The sequence below is a fragment of the Neolamprologus multifasciatus genome, chromosome 8 (assembly GCF_963576455.1).
Source record: "Neolamprologus multifasciatus chromosome 8, fNeoMul1.2, whole genome shotgun sequence".
Taxonomy (NCBI): Eukaryota; Metazoa; Chordata; class Actinopteri; order Cichliformes; family Cichlidae; genus Neolamprologus; species Neolamprologus multifasciatus.
The window spans coordinates 14,390,640-14,417,219 of record NC_140446.1 but is presented as its reverse complement, the minus strand read 5'-3'; the positions used below and the strand labels follow the sequence as shown (position 1 = coordinate 14,417,219).

General features: G+C 38.4%; 1 protein-coding gene and 1 long non-coding RNA gene across 2 annotated transcripts in view; one reads left to right on the top strand and one right to left on the bottom strand.

Annotated features, from left to right (window-relative positions):
• Window positions 1–26,580, bottom strand: part of nrg3b (neuregulin 3b) — a 216,640-nt gene that overhangs the window by 89,699 nt on the left and 100,361 nt on the right. Inside the window, exon 2 of the mRNA XM_085170975.1 lies at window positions 25,942–26,077. Within this exon, the coding sequence (XP_085027101.1) occupies window positions 25,942–26,077 (136 nt within the window). The remainder of the gene's footprint in view (window positions 1–25,941; window positions 26,078–26,580) is intronic.
• On the top strand, window positions 2,854–4,859 carry LOC146512697 (uncharacterized). Its single transcript, XR_014875798.1, has 2 exons — window positions 2,854–3,478; window positions 4,700–4,859. It is a non-coding gene; the product is annotated as an uncharacterized LOC146512697 (long non-coding RNA).

Genomic DNA, 26,580 nt, shown 5'->3' with positions numbered 1-26,580 from the left:
ATACCCAAAGGTACAGTTAGATTGTGTCCTCAAATTTTCCCTAAAGGATAATACACCATATCAGCAGGGAAGCATTAGTAAAAGTTTTATCAACACATTGTTGGAGTAAGCTCCGGATGTAACAGGTATTTTTTCAGACAGAGAAAATGGATAATCACGAAATTATCCCAAAGAGTAATATGTGGTATGATCAGTTTTGTTTTTGCATTGTGCAAAAAGTTGAAAAAGAAAAAACACACAGTTTTAGTCATCTAATGATAGACAGAAATCCGTTTTGCAAGAGCTTCAATTTGTTTAAGGTTACTACCAATTATTCAAAGGTCACAGCAATTCATTTTAAACAGAAATGAATTGTGTCACTGAAGGATAGTTCTAAAGAGGATGGATACCGAGTAGCAGGCATTTCATCGCTCGAGTCAGAATTAGTTCTGTTATTAGTTGGGTAAAATCATATAGCAGAGCTCTGAGCACTTAAGTGAAATAAATGTTCGGTACGTGTAGCACGCACGTCATAAATAAATACTCTGTGTGTGTGCACATTAAGCCTGTTGATGATGTGTTTTGGTATGAAAGACTGACAAACATTTGAAAATAATTCCCATGGAAACTGCAAAGAAAATGAAACTTTTCCATTAATTTGATTTTTTTTTTTTTTAGCTGTAAACTGTTTAGCCTGATAATGCACGTGCAATAATTCTATTTATTACTAGGAAGTCAGCAAAGGTGTTTTCACACATGTATGATATGACTGTCAAGCAAAGGTGCCACACTTTTCTTCAAATTCATATTTCTTCCATATCTCCCAGACTGACTGCTGACTGCAAACACTTTTTGAAACCCAAACATTCATTTGGGTGTTTGCTTTGCTTGAGCATAGAAATAACACATGGATCTTTAAATTGACTGCTAAACACAACCTCACCATTTTCTGCAGTGCTATCGATGGCGCCCACTCTTTTTTTGTGCGTGTGTAGTTTTCCTGCAGTGTTACATGGACGCCTGATAAACAGCAGATTTCTATTAAGATGATGTATGAAGTTTTTATTTGTCCTCTACACCGCTCTGTCAGGCTCTTTCACAGTGTAATAACATTCACTTTGCTCGGTTTAACTTCTAAAATGTTTAGGTTCAATATACATCATGCTTCACACTATCACCACCTGGCAAAATAACCAGGAGCATCTTTCCATCCTTCTTACTTCTTGTCCACCCTTCTCTCACTTCCTCCACTTGACACTCTTTTTGTAAAGCAACTACACTAAATCCATATCTGCCCCACCGCCACATTTGACCTTCTCTGCTCGCTTTCTTCTGTACTTCCCTGTCAATCCACCTGACTCCTTGCTGTCTGAAGCCTTGCAAATGGAATGAACTCGAGTTCATGTTGCTGTAAGTAAGTGGCTCAAATCGGGCATGTCTGATGACCTGTCTCACTCTTATTTGCTCCTCACTTTCTTATCAACATTTCTTTCAGATGGCACCTTATCCCCTTTATGTAATTCCAATCCCATGCTTCTAACCCCAGCAAATTAGTCTCCATACTGTATATCTCACATGCCTCTAAATTCTCTTAATTCTGGAGGCTGTGTCACGCAGACTCCCAAGGAGTTTAACAACATTCAAGGCTTTTTCTACCAGCTACCCACAACTCCTGTCCTCAATTCCCCTCACCACTTCCTCTGCTGACCTGACTGACTTTGGTGTAAATTATCTACCTTCTTTCTCCACAGATGAGGTCCTGAAACTGATCCGCAGTCTTGCCGCTCTTCCCGATTGCTATCATCAGCACCTCTTTGACGGCGGACCGATTACAATCTGCCTTCAACTCAGGTGAAGCGCTACTATAGGAACACTTCACAAAAAAAATGGTACTTTACAAGCTTCAGGAAAGTTATTGAATATAAATAACATGATTCTTATTATACACTAAAATATTTCTAGTAGAACCTAGTGGCATCATAATATATCAGCCAGCAGAGAGAAGAAAAAGCATATATGGGCAATCATTTATAGACTATATAGTCATTTATTTTAGTTAGACCTACATATGTTGAATGAATGTTTGAAATAATTACTAATCATGAAAAAAATCTTCATCGCAAGTAATATAAGATACTGTACCATTGTCAAGTTTGATTTATGGTCCTGAATTTGTATTAGATTTTGTAGCTCCCAAGGTATGCAGAGAGTTGCAATGTGGGAATTCAAGCCATGCAAATCTTACAGAGAGGCACTTGTGTGCAGTCCTCCAACAGCAGGTAACCCTTGCATTATGCAAGGGTTACCTGCAGACTGGTTGAAAAATTGGCCTGGTCATGACAGGGAAAGAACACAGCAAAGCTCACCACTAATGATGGTGGTGATGAAGTGCAAAAAACAGGAATAAAAATAGTAAAGAACATGCGAGGAAAGCCGATACAGTGACTGCAGGGGACTGTTTTAATAGCTTTTTTTACACTAGATTTTACTTTGCTTCAAAAAGTATCATTGTAAGTTCGGACCTCTGTTTTTCCCTCAGTAGGCAGTGAGCTAAAGGAGAGCAAACAAAAGTGGCCCAGACTACTGGGTATGCTACATATTTCACAGTGTCGCCAAGAGGCAGTACCCAAAATGCAGATATGGGTCTGCAAAGCTATGTACCACGTCTGGACCTTGAGTCGCACCAGTATATAACCCTTACCAATTATGCTTGGTTAACTTAAGCAAACGGCAATATTAACGAAATTTTGTCAAATGTCGCGATCAACCTACGTACAGATTGAGTCTTTTGGTTTGCTTCTTAAGCAGTCATCCCTCTTTGAGATACTTTATCATCACCTGCATTAAGGACTGGCCTTTTGCTACAGCATCATGTTTCAGTTTAGTACTGTAAATAAAGACATCAAAAAAAGTACAGGCTCAGAAACCGACACAGTCGTTTCGAGTCTCAAAAGGAGTCACAAGCTTTTAACATTGTAAGATTCATAAATGTGGTATTTCTTGCTTGGGTGTTGTATTGGATTGCATTATGCACTATATTTAAGATCTGCCACCGTGTATTTCAGTGAAAATGACTTCCCTCTGTGAAAAGCTCATAAATGAAAATAAAAAAATATATCAGTATAAATCAAGTACACCTTGAGATAAAATATTAACCATCTGCATGGATATTTCCATAATGATAAGACATGATATTATGTTTAGAAAACTAAACTAAATATCGACTTGACCCAGCAAAGGTGGGTTGGGGTGAAATGACCTGTTAGGCATTTGAGCCCAAACAACTGCCTCAGAGAGAGAAAAAAAAACATAGCTTATATAAAGAATGTTAAGCAAATCATACACCCACCCAAGCAGAAGTCAACAGGGAATGTCAGTGGCCTACGGTAACCAGGGTTCAAACCAACATGCACCATAACCAACCAGCTCAAACAGAAGTAACTTGTGCTTGTTTGTCCGGCACTGTATTAATGTTCTCTTTCACCCACAGTGTACTGTAGTGATGGGTCGTTCGCGAACGAAATGGCTCTTAGAGCCGGTTCGTTGAAGTGAACGACGCGAGCCGGTTCCTTATCGCGAGCCGTCACGTGTTTTTTTTTTTTTTTCTTTCTCTCAGCCTCTCTCTCGCACTTTTTTTCTGCTTCACTCAGCACGCGAGCCTTGTGCTTTACGCTGGGCAGAGGGGGGAGGGGCGGTAGTTACACTCAGTAGCACAGGAACAGAGCCGGAGGGAGAGAAAGAAAGCCAGGGACAACAATCTCACATTAGAAAGGTATAGTAATCATCCACAACTATTTTCAGTTGCAGATGATAAAGGATTCAGAAAGTTTATTCATGCGGGCCCATATAACAGAGAATATGCATGTTCTTTTTGTTTTCATATTTTAATTTGTATTTAATTGTGTTGTGGTTTGCAGTGTTTTGTGTTGTTTCACTTTAAATTTGTAAAAGGAAAAAGCTGAAAATTTAAATAGTTAAAAGTTGAAATGTGAATAGTTGGTTTTTGTATTATATGATTTATTTATTACATTTTATGTGGAGTGAATAAATAAAAGTATATTTACGGTGGCCCCTAGAGACAAAGCACATACAAACTTCAAATCACGTACAAACCCTGAAGCACGTACAAACTCCAAAACACGTAAAAACACGTACAAACTCCGAAGCACGTAAAAACTCAGAAGCACATAAAAACTCAAAACACGTACAAAAGTCAACAGAAGTGCTCCAGAATGCTAGGCGCAGTGTTGAGCTTTTGTTACCTAGTGGCTACACAAGCCAGCAAGTACCAACGACCGGATTTGGTGTGTGGTAGTAACAGGTACATTGTTTTTAAATTATTTGAATATATATGAGTGCCTGTGTATAAATACACAAACAATACACACATGCTTTCAATTGTGTAATTTAAGTGATCTAGTAGCTCTGCTTTGGAAGTTCAGTTCATGCTAGAAATGTGTTTTGGAGTTTGTACGTGTTTTGTCTCTAGGGGCCACCGCATATATTTATATATAAACATATATCAATAAAACCACTTTTTTTACGTTAGTAATTCCTTTTGTGCATAATTTAATATTATTGTTAATAATAAATTAATTAAAGCAACAAAACAACCTGAAGAGCCGGTTCGGAGCCGAAAGAGCCGGCTCTTTTTAGTGAGCCGAACCGTAAGAGCCGGATCTCTAAAAAGAGCCGGAAATCCCATCACTAGTGTACTGAGCAACATGAAAACAATCAGTAATTAGAAAACATACAGCAATTTGACGGCAGAGGCTACACCGCTTTATAGCTGTGAAACATTCTGAACGTAGCCAGCGCACTCTCTTTAAACTCATGCAAACAATGGCTCACCAACGTGTAGCTATTACACACATTTTTTTTAAAGAAAAATCTTGTTTTGTCATACAAATGTTCATTATATTGTTCATTTGAACAATCACATGGTCACAATCGCACAGTGTGCCTTTTCTTGCATCTAACAAACGCGATGCTTTTTGAAGCCATGTGTGATTTTGTTTCCTCCGAGTTATTAGTAACTTGCTTTTTATCTCCGTGTCATCTCTGCATTTTAAGACACTGGCGTCTGTCGCATTTTCATCACTTTGGTTCGCTCGCACGTATTTTGAAGAAAGGTTTCAAATATTAAATTACATGCGGTTAATTCGATTTCAGAGAACGCACTAGTAAAAACTCTTTTGAAAAAAGTGTTGCCTTTTTATAACACATTAAAATGCATGTGTGTAAAAATGAAGACGTTATAAATGTTTAAAAAGAGAAAAAAAGGAAAAATGTCCGTGCATATATCCATGAGAGTCGTGTGTGTGTGTGTGTGTGTGTGTGCGCAATACTGTGAGATTCTGTAGAGGCGACTGACAGATACACTGCATGGCAGTAGATAAAAGAGACTGCCTGACAAGGTGGGAGTTAAAGTAGGTTGTGCGATGTACTGAATAAACGGAGACTGGACTTAAATACTGAGACAGTGTCTGCTTCCCTAATACTTGTGGGAGGTTTGGGGGGACAAGGGTGGGCTGTTTTTTTTGGTTCTTTTGTTCCCAAATTGTTCCTGCAGAGATGGGTAATCCTGCAAGAACACAATCAACATGTGGATTTGCAAAAATTTGGCGAAGAGAAACGACGAGTAACTACACTACGCATGTATTTTCTGGATATTAAGGCTGCATATTTGTGCATGGCTGATTTATGTGTGTGGGTTTAGTGTTCAAGAGGCCGCCGCAGCAATTCCAGAGGATTCGGCTTCTGAAGAAAATGACAGGATAACTAATACAAATATCTTAAATTATAACCAGGCTTTTGTATAATGCTTAGATGCAGCTGGCAAAAAGTCACTGTTATTGAAAGAAGTGTATTGCCACCTTTGATGTTGCATACCACAATTACAGTGACAAGAGCACATCTATGTAGTGTAAATGACCGAAAGGAAAGAGAACTAGCATAACAGGATAAAGCTAAACTTTCGTGACTGTGGAAAATAATCAAAATTTGTATAAAAGTTCTTTGTTATTTGGGTTTTGGCAAAGCCAGCTGAAGGTTAGTATGACCGAGGGCAAAAAAACCCCCCTACAAGCTACACTTGAGTCAAAGAAAACAAAGACTAATGCAGATCCCTGGTCAAAATAGAAAGTCATTTGTTAGTTTCATTATAGCTGTCTCAGTGGTCCTGTAGACTGCACTCTGAGGCAGATTCGGCAAGGTGATAGATACTGAGAAAATAAGTGGGCTCAAGATTAGAAATTGGTCTGTCATTTTTCAGACTTCACTGTTGCTGATGAGCATTTTTTTTGTAACAGCAGCTTAAACTTGCTACTTTTTCAATTAAGGAACAAAAATGACAAAAAGGACCTCTCAGAATACTATTTATTTATTTATTTATTTATTTTTAACTGAAAAATGTGAAATATTTCTTAAAGCACGTCTGGGAACAGCAACCGTAAAGTTCTGGACAATTTGCAAATCATCTACATAAACCGATGTAGAAAAACGACTAAAAGAAACAACAAATTGGTGTAAGTAGAAACTCAGTAGTATATACTGTAAGTGTGTAAGTATTGAACAGAAGAAAGAAATGTCAAATTGATTTTGTTGTCTTGCTTGTGAGAATGGAGCCAGCTAAGCTCCGAGGCAGCTGACTGTATTCATAACTAGGCTATGACTTCCATCTCCCCCTTCTTGTCGCTGCCAATTGACACTCGACACTGCAAAGGCTGCTTTTGTCTCTACTGACATTTCAGCCATATCAGTGATGTTACACCGCCACTTAATTGCTAACTACAGCTGGGCACTAACTGAAGCTTCATTGTGCCACTTTCTACGAGATTTATCCACCCCAGCAGTCAAATGTGAAATCCCTTTTAGGGGTTTGGTTGGGAGTGATGGTTAGTGCAGATTATCTGGTATAATAAAAGCTTATTCACTCGAACTGACATGGACTGTTCTGGGCTATACTGATAATATGACTGCTAGTTACCAGGATCTGAAAGAGGCTTTTAAAGAGAATCGGTGCATCTCACCTGCCACTGCAAAGTCTGCTGGTTTTTCCCTTATCGCTGCATATTAAGTTATGACATATTAATGCATAATGTATGTGAGATTAGGGAGCTTGACTTTATTGCATCAGTGACATTTCAGGAGTCAGGAGGATCATCTTCAGTATATAAATGTGTATGACGGCTACTTATTAGCGAGCAAGAGATTTGAGATTGAAGATGTTAAAAAAAAATGTAAAAATCAGTGGATTCTGAGATTTAATTAATTTTGTGAATGGATTTTAAAATTTTCCTCATGTGGCTCCAGTATTTAAAAAGCATCTGTTTTTCTCAGTCTACCATGAAATTATGTGCTCTCTCTGTGCTCATACGCCCCCCCCCCCCCCCCCCCATCTCCCTTTTTGTGTGGAACCATTATTCATCTTATCACTCATTTTGCCACACAGTTGTTAATTATTTTGTTTTACAAGCAAAGTTTTATTAAAGTAGTTAAGTGCCGCAAAATGGATTATTTTGCCATCTTTCACCACACTGTCTATCGATTTATGTGTCAGCTAAGGTAATTGGATCATTGATCTGTTCATTCATCCCTTTATTTGTCTTGCCACATGGTGGAAAACTGTTCCCTCTTCAAAGTTTTGCTGAATTATAAAGCCTATGTTTTGTGTAATTACGTTCGGGCCTATCAAGCTGAAACTTAAGTAAACATTTTGGGTTTCGTACTCACAGATTATCATCATAACTCAGCATTAATTAAGACTTTGATTCTGTTAGCTGGGCTGCTATTAATTACATTCATAAAAGCATTTTTTAAAGCACTTGATATTTCACTGTTAAATATGAAATAAATATTGATCACACAAACATTTTGATGATTCTTTATGCTACACATGTTCTCGTAGAGTCCTGTACAGTCTTGTTTGGTTTCCGGTGATTTGGACAACTACTGTGTTAAAAAACACTCAAACTTGCCCAAACTCTCACTATTTATAGACAAACACCAGCCCAGAATTTTGCTCAGCTTCAAGTATTCAGCGAGAGTTTTAGAGGGTGGGTGCACACTCATTTGCACACATTTGCATGTGATTAGCACTTCAAACCTACAAACTTGAAAGGCTTTCCTTGTCAAGACACTCTAATCTTCCTCTCTCTCTCTCTTCGTCTCCCTCTCTGTCGTACTCTTTCCCAGGTCTCTGCTCTCTCGCACAAGTAGCGATTAAGTAGCTTGGGACATCAATTAGAAAGTTTAGCCTTCTGTTCACACTTATGACAGTTTCTAGGATATTGAAATCAATAATATGCTGGTGTTTGTCTTCAGCGTATTTCAGCTTAGAGCCTGAGCCGCATCAGAATCAAAAGATAAATAAACATTTGAATTTCAAAGCAACCCAGTGTTTAAGTTAATATAACCAATAGGCAGCTGAAATGATTGCCTCCTAGAAGCGTAAATGGCTAAATGGTACTGTTACAATGTAGCCTTGGTTCTCTGAGTTCCATATTCCATTGTTATGAGATAACTATTAAAGGTACTTTGAACTGAGATATTGCAGCCTGATATCCCAGTCCATTACAAAGTAAACAAATGAATTATTTAACGTACATATTTCCAGGTCACTGCCCTTGGCTCTTGTGATGGCCAAGCTGAGCGACCCACTTGCAAGATGCTAAACTGACCGAGGAAATAATGCTGGGTTGTCTACTGCCGAGACACACCCAGCACTTGCAAAGAAGAGGCTGGCTGCCACATTAAGTCAGGAAATCGGACTCACAAAATCTCGTTGAAACTGTACAAATGGCCAAGAGGGAAGATCCCTCCCCTAATTCCCACGAGGTGGCTAAACCTTGGGTTGAATGAGCCCAGACTCCAGACAGAATGGGAACACTCAGGAATGCAAACGCCTGTTCTCCTCAAAACACCAGGATTGAAGCAGATGAAAAGTTAGTCGGTCTTCCTAATAGTGTCAGAGCACCTGATGTACTCTGATCCGAACAGGGCACAGAGTAGCCTCATTTGGCTTCCAGCTGGGACTGCAAAAACTATAGGATGGCCTGCATTGTAGCCTTCTGGGGCATGTCTGGTAAACTGAACACCAGGTGGTGAACACTGCCCAGTGGTACCAGTAGGCAAGCCAGGAGACCTGTGCCCGAGACTTGTGGACAGTTCAGCTCTAGCACCTGTAGGCTTGAAGTGTTTTCTTCACCAGATCATTGTCATTTCTTTAGCATGGACTCAATAGAGAACTTGCTTTAGGACAGTGAATAAAGGAATGTGTAGATGACAGTGCACTAATACACCCTGGATGTGAAAAGGGTGGACCTCTGCACTTTTGAAAAGATGTCACATCTATTCAACCATCTGAGGATGGAATCTGTAAGTTGGACTAAATACTCAGAGACGTACAACAACCTTTCAATCACAAGTCAACACATTTTAGATCGACACGCCCTGTATCTAACTCAGCACAGGTGCTTTATAGGTAAGCCATGGGGCGTGACCAGGAAAGCTGTAGTGTCTTAAAGAAGTATCCACATGGCCTTGACTAGCAGGATGAACTATGGTTTAAAATTCACCTAGTAATTTCAAAGTGAATTGTAATCAGTTATTTTCCATTTTTCTGTTATCAAATTTCATTACAAACTTGGTATTCAGTCGGGTGAGATTTCTGATCTATTTTCTTTCGATTGCAGACAGCTGTTTCAGTTTAGTATCTGAGTGTGTGGTTTTTAGCTCATGCTTTCCAGCAAAACTTCCTTTTCTCTATCATGATCTACAATGCAAATTAACTAAGTCGACTGTACGTGTGTGTCTGCGCATGCGAAACAGAGAGGGACTGTAATGCAGTACTTACTTTACAATCAACTACTCAAGATGGCCTAATTGTTATTACTTTGTAACCATCATCATTATGCGACTCTGATTAAGTATTTCAGGTACAGTTACCTCCTGCTTTCTTTAATCACTTTCAATTTAAAACACACTCACACGTACATGCACATGTAAATAGAGTATATAGATTTCTTTTTACCATACTACTGGGAAACTCATTAAATCCATTATTGCACTGAGAAACAAGTATGAATATGATTTAGCTGAGACGCATAAAAATCCAACTTGTTATCTGCCTTTTAAAAAAAATATCATATTATACAAGATTTTTTTTTTTTTTTTTTGACAAAATGACAACATCTAATTATAATATGGCAGGAACTTTCATGAACTGAGTTACACTGAGATTAACAGAAACTGCAGTGACAAGCACCAGACTGGCACACTTGATGGAGTTGAAGCTTTGGGTTTTTTAGATGTTGAAAAAATACCAACAAAGGCATTTCAAGACATGTAATCACTGTCACGCTCTCCTGAAAAAATGTTTCCATCCACTGAACTGTTTGAAAGATGCATTTGACTACATTACCCCATTTCTTGTCACAAGTTCAGACAGCTGCTTCAGCTGAACATAACTTCTCAGCAAGGACAAAAAAAAAAAAAGGTCTTATGGTCTTTATGTGGCTTTTACAAAAACAAACAAATGAGGGAATTCTCCTTAAACTATAATGAACTAATATTCATATACTACATTGTATTGAGGTCTTTCATAGAAATTCAGTAGGCACTCTATGAAAGGCACTTTAGCGTAACTGATTGAATGAAAGTAAGCATCCGGCGCACAGTACATGCTAAGTTAAGCTCAAGTAACAGAATCCCCAACAAAAAACAAAAACATGCTGACAGATTACCAGTGCAGGGCAGTCCCAGAGAGGCCAAGGCAATCCCTCAGTTCGCTGACAACTATGTACTGAGGTCAAGCAGAACACGGCCCATTAACTGCTATCTCCATTCATCAGAGATCGTTTGTAACAGGTAAGCGACCTGGAATTAATTCTGAGCTTCTTTATAACAATGAAGACAAGCTCAGAATTCCCCCACTCTCAACAAGCATACAAGTAAATTATCTGATCCCAGTTATTGATGCAATGTCACCCAAAATGTCAGCCTTAACAGTCAGCAGGTTGCTGTTATTACGAGCTTGTTTTCAAACCCCTCTTTAGCTTGTTTTACTGCCTGTTGTGCTTTCATTTTAACCACAATATAAATGTACTGCGGTCAACAATATTAAATGTTTCTGGTGCTCACAAGCTGCTAAAACGAATAACTGACCGTTCAAATCAAATGTTACCACACAAGGTAGCACACTTTGCAAACTGTGCTGCATTGTTACAGAAAAATCTTATGTAACAGTGAATGTCATTCACGTGGACATAGCGTTAATCTCTGTCTTTACGCATAATATTGTGCGTATGCATTAAGTGCATATTTGGACCCCCTGTAATAAAATGAGTGAGATAGCAACGGTGTTTTCAACTAATGCACAAAGCTAATGGCACCTTAATGACCTCCACTTGATAAAATCTGTTAGTGACAGCTGGTAAAATCAACCATTGTCAGATGTAAAAAGGAGGCCTAAAAAATCTAAGTTGCATAAGCGCCACTGCCATCATTGTGAACTGGACATCGAAGATATAGCAACCCTAACTTTAGAGTAAGTGACTTTGTAAACAAGTCCCTTTAAAGTATGAATATTACAGTGAAGCATAAAAACACAACACTTTAGATGACATGCTGATAAACTTACTACAGACCTCTTCTTCTGTTGAGTACTTTGTAATGACACACATGAAATACAGTGATGGGCTCCCTAGTAATCATTAACAAGAGCTGCGATTGCTTAGACTGATATGTTTAATTAAAATTCACTATGGCTTCTTCAGATGTGAGGAAATCGGCAGTCTTGGGTGTTGTAAGATTAAATCTTTAACTTACATTGGTAATTGCACATAATCAATTTCAAAATTGTTACCCGTATATCAACCAGTATTACATTCAGTCCCGTCTTTAAAAGTTGTTGCAGTACAGTGTTCACATTAAAATAAGTTGTGCTTCCTTCTCTAACTTGTTTAAATTCCAATAGTTATTATATAGTAATTTAGGTAAAGTCATTTATTATAAATGTGTGAAATATGTAAATCTGCTGTAAGAGAATCTAATCAAGAGCTTGTTTTTTCATGTAACTGGTTAAATTAGGTTATACCACACGTTTTTTCTTAGATTTCTGCCAACATTTGGGTTTTTTTCTTAAACGATTAAAAAAAACCCTACACATTAAAGAAATATGAACACAGTAACCCGCATGTCTTGTCACTATTTAACTGCTATTTCCTCTCCTCCACGTTAGCTTTGTTAGTCAACATCAATCTTGTATCGACGAATAATTTCCATCCCCAGTTTGCTTGTTGTTTTGCGGAGAACATGTATTAAACTAGTCCGTTGCTTGATAATTGATCTCAGGCTGAGACAGGTTAAGGTGGAACAATGGGATTTCTTTCTCTCTCTTTCTCTCCATCTCGTTGCGTGTGCGACTTTCCTTAATTAAATTCAAATTCAATTCAGGAGTGTTCTATCAATAAACATGGACGGTTCTCGTGGTGCACTACCAAAGCGAATCCTCTCGTGGAAATGTAGCGTGCATATATCAGGAAAAATAAAGAAACATTGTCAGATCATTTGATGATAAAATACCTCGTCGGGTTTCTTTTTCTTTCTTTTTTTTTTTTTTTATACCATTTTTCTCATCTTTGTTTTTTTTCTCTCCTCAGTTTGCTCAGTCCTCTGCCTTATGTTTCCCAACAGACCGATGTACTTATCCTATTTGACATCCTTCTGAGGATAAAATGTGCAAGTTGCAGCTCAGTTAAAGTCCATAAAGATGCTACAAATAGGACTGTACTTTACTTGTGACAGGGAGGGAAAAAAGGGACTCACAAGGGAGACTGTAGGAAAAATGCAGGCGGTGTTTATCAATATAATAGAGGGAAAAGAAAAGCTTGTTATTTTTATGCTGTTTAACTTAATGTTATTTGATGGCCCCTTGCCCTTATATAATGGAAAAAAATACAACACTTTATGGATATGCACTTGAAAATATTACTAAGTCAACATAAGGACACCCCCCAAAAACAAAGTAGAATAGGTCTCTTCTAACTATAATTATGAAATAAGTGGAGCTCCCTCTGCTGGGGTAGAGGTGGCAATTCTTAGCACAGTTGATGAATGTATTTCAAGGTTTGGCATGCACCTGAATCCCAAACTATCATCTGATACCCATGTGATGGAAGGGAGCTACATGCATACTCCCACTATTCCCAGATTAAGATATTATAGATCTACATGTAGTTGTTATACCACATGTCCCTTTCCATTGCTTTTCCTGATATCCTAATTACAGAGTATTATACACAGAAGCCCAGGCAGCTCTTATGAATCCTTCAAGAAGACCCCATGTGCATGCGATGGCTACAGAGATATCAAAGTCTGCTGTCAAACGATCTTCTGTGCTCAAGCATGATGATGCAGCCAAACCGAGTCTACGCTGTGTCCACTGCTGAAAATCATTTAGTCTAAACATCAGTAATGAGAAGCAGCTGTTATCCTTCACCAGCTGAGCTCACGTCGAAATTGCAAGTAAAGAGCTGCAGGCAACTAACTAGAGCTCTACTGCTGCCTTCAAATCCGATACAGTCTCTTTGCAGCGGTTACAATCAAATGCTCTGTAATTGCTTCTTTATCAAAGGTCTTAGGGTACATTTGATGTGGGAAAGGGAGAGTGGAGAGAGATGCTGTGTTGATGTATGCGTTGGTTGTTGTTAATTTAGCTTTTGCGAATGTGATTGTGGACGTTCCTTTTTTGGAGATGCATGTTTGCCAATAACAAAGGGCTATAGTGATGTGAGTTGAAAGAAATATTTCTAATATATTAGCTTTTTTATTATTTTGAGGGACGGCGTGCATTTATGCATTGTCCGCGGGTAAGACGTCTTAAAGTCAAAATGAAATTTGTTCTCGCCTCAAAAGTTCCAAGAGAAGAACCATTTTAGCCAAAAAAAGTAATTCCACAAAGGTTTCTTTTCAAACAAATGCCCAACAACTTCCAAACTCGTTATTCTACTCTGCTGTGCTACCAAACTAATAGCCAGCTGCGTAATTGAAAGCACATAAACACTGTAATAAAAAATTGCTTGATTACTATGTGATGAAATTTAACATTAAGCAGTGCAGGTGGCGGGTCACTGATACTGGACTGCGTAAGCAAAACACTTCACTTAAACACACACTGCCGGCAGCTCTTGTAGATGTTCATTTACTATATATGGTAAACTGTAGCTATTACATAGAAGACTCCTCACACCTGATGATTCACACATTAGAAGCCTTGTTGCTTTGGATTCTTCTTCTCTGCCACCTTGGAGACACGTGTTGTTACCATTTGCTTAAGTTAAATGCTTTCAGCAGTTGATGGTTAATAACTGCTTTGCATTTTAAATTGCAGACCTCGTAAGGTACGTTTCTCACACATATGAGAAACCATATTTATGTTAATTTACCAGAAAAGTGCAGATACATAATCAATGAAATTATTACAGTAATTCAAGTAAACCTATGTGTCAAAGAATTATGAGACATTCAGCTTAATGTTAAAGTAAAACAATGAAGTATATATATTTTTCCACTCAATATCAGAAAATTGTGGCATATCACATGTTTTGTCAGCAAACAGACATATCTCTCAGCTACTCATTTGTAAGCCTTCTTGCAAGAAAGTAAACACTTTTATTTGTCTTCTTCATCTTATCTTGGTTTGTGCCATTCTTTCTTACTGAACAGCAGTTTTCTGAATTTAAATAACCCTCAGAAATCAAATCATCGCTGCTGAAAAATATACATTTCTGACTTACTGATGATGAAAATATTTACCTATTAAGTGCAAACCCACAAAAACAAACACCAAGGATATATATGCAGAGTTAATGAAATTCACATAGCATCATATTTTTATTGCTTCTGTTGAAAAATCAGTCCTCAAATACTATATTAAACAAAAAAACATATACTGCTTGCAAATGTAAAATTCTAAAAAGAAAATTAATTAATCTTTAAACTGAGCTGAATATTAAAACAGCAAATGTAGATTAACATTTTGTGAAAGCTGTGACTTCAGCCTTGGTGAATTATCTTAACAACATGTCTGTCCCATGCTCATTAGTCTTTTATATGGGAAAAAAACAAGTCTTTGTTAGCTGAACATGGACATGTGAGTCTTTTATCTGCAGCGTTTGTGATGGGCCTGCATAATTTAAAATATAATGCTGAAAGAAGCAAGACGAATGCAAGGGTGGAAAAATTAGTCATCTATTAGTAATAGGATATATGTAGAATGACTAATGTCTGACTTGGAGTCAAAGCCAAATGTTTTGGAAAAAATATCCCTTATTATGAGATAATGAGAAACAGAAACTGTATTTCTTCCTGGTCAGATATGGAGGAGATATAACACATGGGAAGTCTAAATATACTTTTAGTTAATAGATGAGAATTTATTGGTGTTGCCAAGCATTGCTGTTCAGTACTCGTGTTCTGTGTGCTTTATAATCCAATTCCTCACAATTGAACATGTGCAGAGAAATGACACTAAATAAAGTTTTGTAGTCAGGCAATGCTGGTCTACACTAGTTTTACTGCCCTTCGTCAGTTTACCCAGGAATCAAGCTAGCTGGCATGAGAATCAAGTCTACAGGTTCACAACACTGCTCATAAAAAATTACAAAACATACCTGGTAGGAATCTCGCCATTCTCTGTTTCAAGGTTATGTTCTTGGGCAGCGCTGCATGACTTCCAAGGTTATTCCTATTTTGAGATTGTGACTACTTGGTACTTTTGTATCTGTATTGGAGCCTGGATCCCAGCTTGGTTATACTTTTGGGGAGCGCACAAAGGAAGAGAAATGTGGAGTGCAAAAAGATTATGTTGGCATGGCAAGAAACCCTGCATTTTCAATGTTTTATAGCATGTGCCATAGTTTGGGTCAATACAGCTGTATGTCCTTCCTCATTACAGTATGTTAACAGTCTGACTATAGGAGGCAAATTTCAACATCTCCTGAACTGATGTGCCTTCTTTGATGCTGAAAACATCTCTTAACAGCAATGATCCTTGATGTGATTGCGAGTTTAGTTTGATGTGACCTTTTAGAGAAGATCGATCAGTGTGCTATTTCTAAAATATTTTTACAGGCTTTGTGATCACAATAAATGTGGTCCGTAGCTCATTTCAGAGTTGGGTGGCCCGGGAGCGTACTGATAAACACAGAACTGAATTACAGTTTTTCTACCTGACGGTTTGACTCTGAAACTCAGAAGGGACGGCCTGTTTGAATCAGAAACCTGATGTGCCAATTGAGCTGAGATCCGAGGCCAAGTGATGGCCCTGTCAGGAACTGTTGCCAACAGGTAAGTCTGCTCCCATGTGTGGTTGCTTTCATACAGCTGCTAGGGGCGGTTGGTGGTGGTAGGTGTAAGGGGAGGGGGGGGGGGGGACATGGCCCATTGGCTTTAAGCCTGGAGTACGTCCTCCCTAGCAGGGTGGATCAGCAAAGGAATGGCAGCATCGTGGATTAGTGCAGCCTGTCAAGGTCTGACGGTGCAGTGACAATTTAATCGTCGAACTGGCTCCCCATAGAAAAAGGAAGATGAGAAGAGGAAAAACAGGAAGGGAAAGTTAAGAGACTGTGGTCTTCATTTATATGATTCATTTTGTCATATCAGATTCTGCTAATACTGCTGTCAACGTCTCCCGGGTCCTGGAAGAAAAAAAAACAAACAGGCTCATGGAGACAGCAGACAGTCTCAGCCTATCCTTAAGCTTAGCCCTACAGAGAAACTACCAGTAGAAACAGCTTTCTTACTCATCAGGAACAAAGAAATGCATTTCATTTGTGAGACATGTTGTTCTTTGTTATATCAGTATAGATGAACATTCAGCATGAACACACACAAACACACCAAATACATCTTTTTTGAAATTCTAGCTTTAAAAGCTACAAATAGTTCTTTGTCTGCACAGATGGGGTTTGAAGGAACAGACATAAAACAAATCAATGTTCTTTTAAATATGATCTAATGCCTTATGCCAGCACAGCTTTGGATGAAGCAATCAAATGTGCAAATATTTCATGAATTATTTACGACTGCAGTCATTCATACCATTAGGGGGCAATTATTTTAATGTCTGATCAGTCAGAATCAGTGCAGAAAGTAGAATGCAAACAATAGAGCATTTGAATTTAGCTGCCATTGCAGTCTCACTATAAGTGAGTCAACAATTATTTTTTTTCAGCTTCTGGCTTCACACTAATGAGGCAAGAAGTTACCATGGTAATAGTAGACACGAGCTACCTTTCCTTGCCAGGCTTTTAAAGCGCACGCTCAAGCACAAAGACACACACTCACACACACAGAGACACACACATGCACAGGGGATAGGGACTTCATTGTCCAAGCTGAGGAGAATAAAAGCGACACCATTAAATACGTACTAATACTGAAAGGCGTGGTAAAACATACAGACGTGGGCTGCAGTCTGATTTTTTTTTCCCTTTTGATCATCATTATTAAAAGCAGCAATTAACAGCCTTTTGCCTTTTCAGTGTCTGACATCCAAACTGAATTTCCTTGACTTTAAGTAAACATAGAATAGATGACAAATCCGAACTGCTGAAATGTATGCATTTAAGCCTTTCCATCACATTAATGTCTTAGACTCTGTCTGGAGATGTTACCAATTTAAATCCACTATATACTCAATAGCAATAATTTTACAATATTAAATTAAGTGGAGAAATTACACTGGTAAACAGCCATTGTTTAAACGACCTATTAGAATATATATATATATATATATATATATTAGGGGTGCAGCGATACACTGTTTGTTTTGATACTTTGGTGTCACGGTTCGATATTTTTTTCGATACAAAAAAATGTTCATGCCTTTTTAACTTGTCATTTGTTAAAATTATAAATATATATTTTAATTCAAAAGTACAGTTTTTAAATTTAATGTTGCTGAAACAACAAAATAAAAAAAATTTAAAAATCTATCTGATCGAGAAATCACTCATCTTTGGAAAAGAGAGTTTATTACAGAGAAATGGCTCTTTCCGAAATAAAAGCTATACTATACGCTTCTTCTGGGCTATATTCTCAGCAGCATATTAAACATATCAGGTCCCCATAAGGAGAATCATGTGCTAACGGCTGTCTAAATGACTCGGGTAAAGTTTGTAGCATGCGTGCTTGTTGTTTTTGTCTGCTTCCACTTGTCTTTGCACTAGGATGATGTCGGCGTAAATGTGCAGTCATATTTGTTGTGTTCCCACTAGTGCTGTCAGCGTTAATCTCGTTAAAATGACATTAACGCCATAACGCATCAAATCTCCGTTAACAAGTTACCGCGGATCGCCCCGTGCGTGGGGCTGGACGGCGTCAACACGTTAACAAGCTAACTGCGCTAACGCACTAGTTCCTACCAACAGCATTGCGTGGCACATCCAACATACTGTTTTACTTTTGACCATGACGCGCTTACCATCAGGGTCATGCTTCACATGAAAACCAAGATAGTTCCAAACACCAGATCTGAATGAGCGTGGGGGAGGTTCAATTTCGGGTAGCGTTGAGGCAGTTGCCATGTTGCAACGAGCTTAGCTTCTGTCTCGCTAGCTTGCGTTGCGCTCAGTGGATCTGCACTTGACAGTGCAGCCTAGGCGGAGTAGTCGAACGCAGATCCACTGAGGGCTCAACACAGACAGCATCGTCAGAAGAAAAGTTAAAATAAATAAAAAATGTTGTATTGTTCGATACATATGCGTACCGAACCGAAAGCACTGTATCGAACGGTTCAATACCGATACGAGTATTGTTGCACCCCATATGTAACTGGAACAATAACAACAATGCAAACCATTTATATATTTACTCTCATGTTACTCTTCATTCTGTTTCAACTATAAAGCTAACTTGCAGTAGCTTTGCATCATCTTTGCAACACAAGCCAGCCTCTGTGTAATGTGCTGTTGAAACAATACCCATACAAGTTAGGAATCATTCTTTTGAAAGGAAGCAATTTTTTTCTTTCAGTGAACATTGACTATTGCTGCTACTGAAATCTGCAAGCAAAACCTTCTATCCAGAAAAGAAATTGGTTTCAACGCATGGGACAAGAACACAGCAGAAAGAATACTGGTCTGAAAAAGCTGATGTACTGCACACAAGTCCACATACAGCAGCCTGGAATTCATGCTTGCTGTATTTCATGCCCAAAGCATGCACAGCATCCTGAATATTGTCCGTATTGCTGTGTGTTACCAAACTATGACACAGTGCTGCAGGTGGTGGCCAAAAAACTGCATTGGATTTTCATTGCAACTAATATATTCCGCAATGCCCTCCAACCAAACAAACTCTCTCTGAGCAAGGAGAAGAGAGAGAAAGTGCTTCCAAGTTTTCAGTTATAACTATATACGCTTGTGACTCTGTGGTGTGAGTGTTACTTAACCCAGAACAGTTAGCATGCACCATTATTCATGGAGTGTGGTTTGTTGAAGTAACTGTCAGGCTCTGGCAAGTCCATCCTGTACTGGCATAGCCTAAGTATCCCAAAAGTCTGCAGTAGGGCCTATGTAACACTGAATTGTTCCACTGCAAGGATCACTGGATTATGTACTATCATTACCATGGTCATCCTCTATTCTAGAACAGTACTTAAGGTGCAGTTTTATTCTAAGACCTACACCACTAACTGCTCAACTGCTGTGGTGCTGAATATAGCACTAAGAAAAAGATGACATGATTGCATATGACAGCCATCTCTGCTACACCTCTTGATAATATATTCCTCCTCCTTTTTCACATGAAGTTCTTTTTTTTTTGTTACAGAATATATATGCTTTCTACCTTTGTGCACTTAGTGAGCTTGACATCTCATGGTAAAAAAAAAAGAAGCTTGTTATTGTTTTCATGTGGCAATTCATGTTAAATGCTAAATGTATGAAACAAGTATCTATGAAACAAACAAACACTGAATAAATCTTTTTCATTTCAGACCTATTTGTTAGTCACACTATTGGAAAAAATTACATTTTGCAAGGAGAATGGGAAGCTCTTTAAGACCGGGAAAAATAGTGGCTGTCTGGTGATTACATGAAATTTCTTTTGCATTCAGCAACCAATTACAAGTGGTTGTGATAACCAACTGGTTACCAAGAAGTTGTATAGCAACACCCATCAACTTCTGGGCAACCTTGCAATTGAAAGTCAAGTCAAGTGTCCAAATCACCCAGTGGGAGACAATCTGTATGATGACCCTGAGAGGTCAATTGTAATGCAACTAAAAAAAACACCAGCAAATAGAAAAAAGCTGCAAAAGAACACAAAAGGAATGTGTTTTTGGTGTGATAATAATGTGACAGACCAGCTGTGGCAGTGATAGAAACCAAAACGTGAAGGATTGTACTGAGATGTGCTTGAAAGAAGTGGAGGATTCTTTAGTGCTGTGAGGGGGAAAAAGGATCGAAGGTAATATGTGATTTAATATCATGATTTGAACAATACAGTAGATACAGGTTTACTGTTAGCGTGTCACCTCCGCAGCTGAACTTCATTCAACCTCCAATTTGTTTTGTGCGGCTTTGAGGCAGTTTTTTTATCAACTTATTCTAAGTTGCAGTGCGTCTGACCTCTCGACGCCACAGTGAACAATCACTGGCAAAGTTCACAAATAACTGCAGTCCAGTTTAAACACATACTGAACACATTAGAATCAATCTGAGTTAGATTGTGCAACTTGTCTGTGACACATTTCTTTGGAGTTGGGGACTTGATTCAGCTGGTTGCCAACTGATTGTAGTCTGGTTATATGCCTATATGAAAGCAACGTGAAAAGTGCCTACCTCATTTGTGGTTAATTTGCAGGAACTGCAGAATTTCAGTTTCTTAATTTCAAAGGACAAAGTTTACAAGTTCATTGTACATGAATGCATTAACTTTTTCATGCTATTGTTTTCCAGCTGCTGTTTTCCCTAATGTGACTGCAGCATAGCACATACCATTTACCATTGTTGGAGTTTGAGATAAATGTTTTTATTAAAGCTTCATCCCATCCAGAAGAAAAGATACCCACTTCAGTATTTTGGTCATTTGCCTGTGCCACTAAACCAAGTAAAATTTTTGGTCCCCTTAGGAAAAAAGGGCCGCTGATCTATCAGCAACATTAAAATCGCTGACAGCTGAAGTGAGTAACATTGATCATACTCAATGAATTGTTCTGCACGGAAATTCTGCGCCCTGGAACTCATGTGGATGTCAGTTTTCCACCTCCACATCCCCATCATAATGCCACTGCCATAGCAGGACAATGCACCAGCCCAGCCCCAAAAACTGACCTGGGAAAATGAGTTCAAAGCAATAAAGAGTTCAAAGATTTGATCCAGCTTTCAAAATTTCCAAATCTCAACATAATTAAGCATTCAAGAGATGCCCTGCAGCCACATTCATGGAGGTCCCAACCTACAGTCCACAGGATCCAAAGCATCAGCTGCCAAGAACCCGGTGCCAGACAGCTTTTCCAGTAGTGGGTCTACAACATATTAGGCATGTCACAGTAAATGCCAAACATGTTCTGGTTTGATCTGTGAGAAATTCTTTTGCCATCTTCTACAAATAAAAGAAGAAAACCTTTTGTAAGGTTTTTTTTTTTGTTATCTCTTTTGTGATAATTCTGAATGTGACTAGGCTGTCATGTGTTAAGCCTCACAAGACTTTTGAATTCTTGTACATTTATTGTACAAAAGGCATGGCACTGATGTGGAAGTAGGTCTTAAACTCGCATTTGCATGTTTATTTTGGGAGCCTTATTAGCATTGGCAAACATGAACATCCGGCAGAGAGTGGTGGGAGAAGGGGCTATGAGGAGGAGAGCAGAGGAAATGTTTCATAACAAATTAAATTGATTCCTAAGTTCAAAATGGTGTTTCCCTACAATAATTCAAATGTTTAGAGACAATTCTGACATCTTTAGCTGTCACATGTTGGAAAATATCCAACTGGCTCTGAAGCCCTGGAGGTCTGGAAGGAAGCATGACATCAAACAAGGCAGCGATCTTTAAACCTGTCCTTTTTCTGTATTTTTAGTGGGAGAGGTCACAGTTCTCAGATCAGGACACTGATCTGACCTTCCTTGAAGGGCTGATCGATCAGCAGCAGCATCTCCAGCACCTTAAACCTGACTGTGAAACGCCAGCCTCATATTTTATTTATCACTTTTTCTTGTTTTGTGCAATGTGCGAATTTACTTTCGTGAACAATATCTGTGACAGGAAGAAGGCAAGAAGATAACTCAGTATAGACTATAAGAAGAAGATGATGGAATAGCAGCATTTTTATGTGTCTTTGTTTGTTTGTTTGTTTGTTTGTGGGGGGTTTTTTTTGCTTTCACCTGGTTGTTATGGTTTAATCCTCAAAAAATAAAACTGCGGGCCACCATTTTCAGCAAACAAGCTCACACAAGCTTATTGTACAATACAACTTCAGCATGAAATGACCGAGTAGAAGATCAAACGTAAACAAATAACTTAACAAGCCATAAATGCAGTCACACGGTTGAGGAATCTGTGCATCAAACAGGAAAGAAAGTATTTGTAAATTTTGGATTAACATTTGTCAGAAACAATGGGATGTTCTTGCTGTGAATATTTAAACACACATTTGCTGTATTGCATGTAACTTTCTGTATCATTATAAGTTAAAAACTTGAATTCACTTTTTTTAAAATGCATTTTAAAACATATGATTTCAACTACAACTTGCAAATTTTGTCTTTATGTCACCGCGCTGCTTTGAACTTGTTGTGACCCCCCCTCCCCAAGAGCTCAGAAATCACCTTATGCAGCTTTAACGAAGAATGGGAGTTTTCATTTATTCCAAATGACTTCCTGCAAGCTTTGATGTAATTTCTGTCTTAGATCAGAAGCCCACTTGGACTCCCCTCCCAGTAGCAATATCATTAAAACACAATCCACTTGGCAGTGATTTATTTATTTATTTATTTATTTGAGTGAAATGATCATATTTTTTTCTGACTTACTGCTTGGACTTCTCTCTGGAAAAAAACAACAACCTTTCAATAAAAGTACTCACAAACCTGTAATCATTCTTTCACACAACAGGCACTCCGCTCAAGAGAAATTACCAGACAGTGTCTCTAGGTCAGGCCCTCCAGTCATTCCTGAGTCCTATATTCATCATTCAGCTGTCGCTAATTATAGCCCAGAGTGTAGTTGCAACAAGTCTTCAGGGTGTCTTGATGCTGTCACACAGGTGACATGCTCAAAATTGTTGTAGCCGTCACAATAATATGACATGAAACACGCACTGCATTGAGCTTGCATCATTTAATAATTCCCAGCATCAGCTGTATACTTTTTTTTTTAAGTTTTACACAACTTATAATTACACTATCAACTAAACTGCCAGTATATTCTGAAATAAGAATAATTTTACATTTAAACACTTTCTAGTCATTTCCTATGAACGTTATGCTTGTTTTATTTCATATTTCATATGTTATATTTTACAATACATTGAAAATATTTGGCTAAAACCTGATGCAGATACAGAAATTTGCAAATTCGTCAAATTCTGTAGCTGTTTAACGTCTTAACAAAATGTTATCAAGTTCTGACTATGAAACGGGGATCGACAGCTGCCCGTTCCAGCTCAACACAGCCTTCACCAGATTTGCAGGTCAGATGGGTGTTGAGGCGCCGCGGGTAAGAAGAATGTGACAGGATATCCACACAGAAGCTGTGGGGAGAGTGATGGAGGGCTTCTGCAGGTTCACCTGTGCCTTAACAAGATTTCTCTGGGTCCCATGGAAACCTTGTTACAACTTTTTTCCCTCTAGGTAGATATTGATTGCCAGAGGCTCTCCTTTGGCACAGCTGAACTGAACAAGTAAGTTTGGGCTTTGCAGATATTTAAAGCACAGAACAAAGGACGGCATCGTTACAAAAAAATTAATTATGCTTAGTAACCAATATCCAGTAATGGGTCATTTAAAGCCAGAACTGATGTTTAAATCAGACTTGATTAACCACCCACATTGACTTTTTATAGCCGGTTTATGTTTTTTTTCCCCTCGTAAAACATTGTATGTTCTGTTTTGAGAACACCAGTCAATTCTTTAAATTTAGCTTCCAGGGAGCCAGACTTTCTTGTAATAGTTTAAAGTGGACTAGAGCAATAATTCTCCAGGCTTTCTAAAGATCTTTCAGAGTTTGTGACCATTTTCAGGTTTTTTTGTTCATTTGTTAAATCACTTAAACTAAACTGTTAATCATTCAGGCAGAGAAAAGGTACTTAACTCCAAGGATGAACCAGCATTTTGTATATAATAGACAACAAAGAACCCATTTTAAATTGTAACTTTTGGCACTTTGTTACTAGGAGCCTGCCACAAAAACACATAATTTGTCCCAATTTCAAAATGGCAAAGATAACACACTTTGGTAGGCATACTTTTTTTTCTTTTGCTTCAATAAGGTGACTCCCAGACAGCTGTTAGCTAAAAACGTGGCATATCTCAACACTATTTGGAGTGAGTCCTTTAAAAGATTTAGGAAACTTCGGGACAAAAGAAATGGCAGCCCTAAAAGCAAGTAAGCAGTGTCTTGAAAGTCACAAGGCATGGTACATTACAAAAGAACTGGACTGAAAATCAGACACAGCAGGTCTTACAGACTGCTAAATCCAAACTGTGGTCAACAAGTATGGAGGATGTCAGGAGTGAGGGTGGTGCAGCCACCTGGAGTTGCATTTTAGTCAATAGCTTTGAGCATTTTTTCAAATTGGAGTTATGAATGCAGAAAAGCACCGCCAGATTTTGATCCACCATGCAATGGAAAGCTTTCACTGTCGATGGCTTCTTCTTACAAGAGGAGTGGAATGTCCTTCAAGAAGAATAGTTCCTGAAGCCTACTTAAAGAAATTACAAGAAAGCTTGCCCAAGAGAGCTTTGTTGGAGAAGAAAGGTGGTCATTCAAGTCTGTTAGACCTGTAGAAACTCTGTTTTGCGTGTGTGTGTGTGTAGATAGATCAATAACCTGCTTCGCCTGTGGAAATAGAAACAAAGAGGTGGCTCAAGACTTCTGCACAGTACTGTATAAACAAGTGATACTTTTTATCTATCACAAATATGAAGCAAATTAATCAAACTGCATGAGAGAGACACACAGTAGATGCTTTCTGATGCAGGCGAATAATTTGTAATGTCAAAGGCATTAAAACTACCCTGGGGCTGCATTGATTTCCTCAATAAGTTTAATTGAGTTAATTGACACCAGTTTACTTATTCCTGCCTGGTTACATGATGTGTCAAGGGTGTACTTGCTTGTTACCTTTATTTATTCTCTTGGGAAACCACAGTGTGAGTGCCAGGCAGAGTAAAACAAAAGGAATACAGCAAAGATGATCATGTCACAAACGAAAGGCAAAAAAGAAAAATCAAGGAAAAAATCAATTTCTTTCAAGTGAGATCAAAGAAGGATATAACAAGAGCTCCTTCTTAACACTTACCATTAAAATGTGGTGCAGACTGAAGGGCCGTGTCAGACAAAAAAATGTTTCCAAGCTTAATACGGAAGGAGAAAGGGATTTTATAAGATTGCTATCATTATTACTACTTTTGTCAGAGCAAAGTGAAGACAGAGATTTCGTCACGTTCACTGCTCCATGGTTGAATCTGCAACTTTTTTTCAGAGAATTAGCATCTGGTTCAGCTAAAGTATATCCGATCCCTCTTGTAGTGGTTCAGGTGATAACAGATCTTAATTTATTGCGCATTTGCACATTGATCTTCCCGTTTCATGGGTTTCATCACTTCCAGAACTAATTTAGCTGGACTGAGTGAAAACGAGTTGAGACTAGTGATTGAATTGGTGATGGATTTGGGGGGACAAAGAGCGTTTCAGTGCCGAGACAGAAACACGGTGCAGCCTTCACACTCACCTGCAGTGTCTGTGAACCCCAGCCACGGTTTCAATGATCGAACACTCTCCCTCGTTCAGACAAAAGGCTAGGTCCTTGTCTTCCACACATGGCTTGAAGACCTCCGAACGAAGGCTGGGATGTGTTGGGGCGAGCGCTGAAGAGAGACAAGAGGAAACCAATTTAGTTCAAATTGAACAGTTTTATATATTTTTTAAAAAAAAAATCCCCTCATTCTTTAGCAACTTAAATCAACAGGAACATTTTTCTAAACTTCTTTCATGTGAAGCGGCAAATGTCATTCAGCAGCGATTTACTTATTTGTAATGAAACAACCACTCTTGTTAGATTGGAAGAGAAGATTTCATTCCTCGCTCCCTTGCGAATCTCAGTGGGCTAAAAGCAAGATAGCCCAGGGAATGATTGTGTTCTATTAAGGACTGATTAAAATTGGTGTTTTCAGCTTGAAGAGACAAAGAGAGGAAAGTAATGATGACTGAAATAACACGCTTGCACTGTTTTTGGTGTATGCGCTCGCATCATTATTAAATACCATGTATTATGCTTGCTTTTTTGTTTCAAATGAAGCCGTTTAACCACAACTTCTAAGTGAAATTCCCGTTCTGCTGCTTTAGTAAACATAGCCGAAAAACCCGGGAA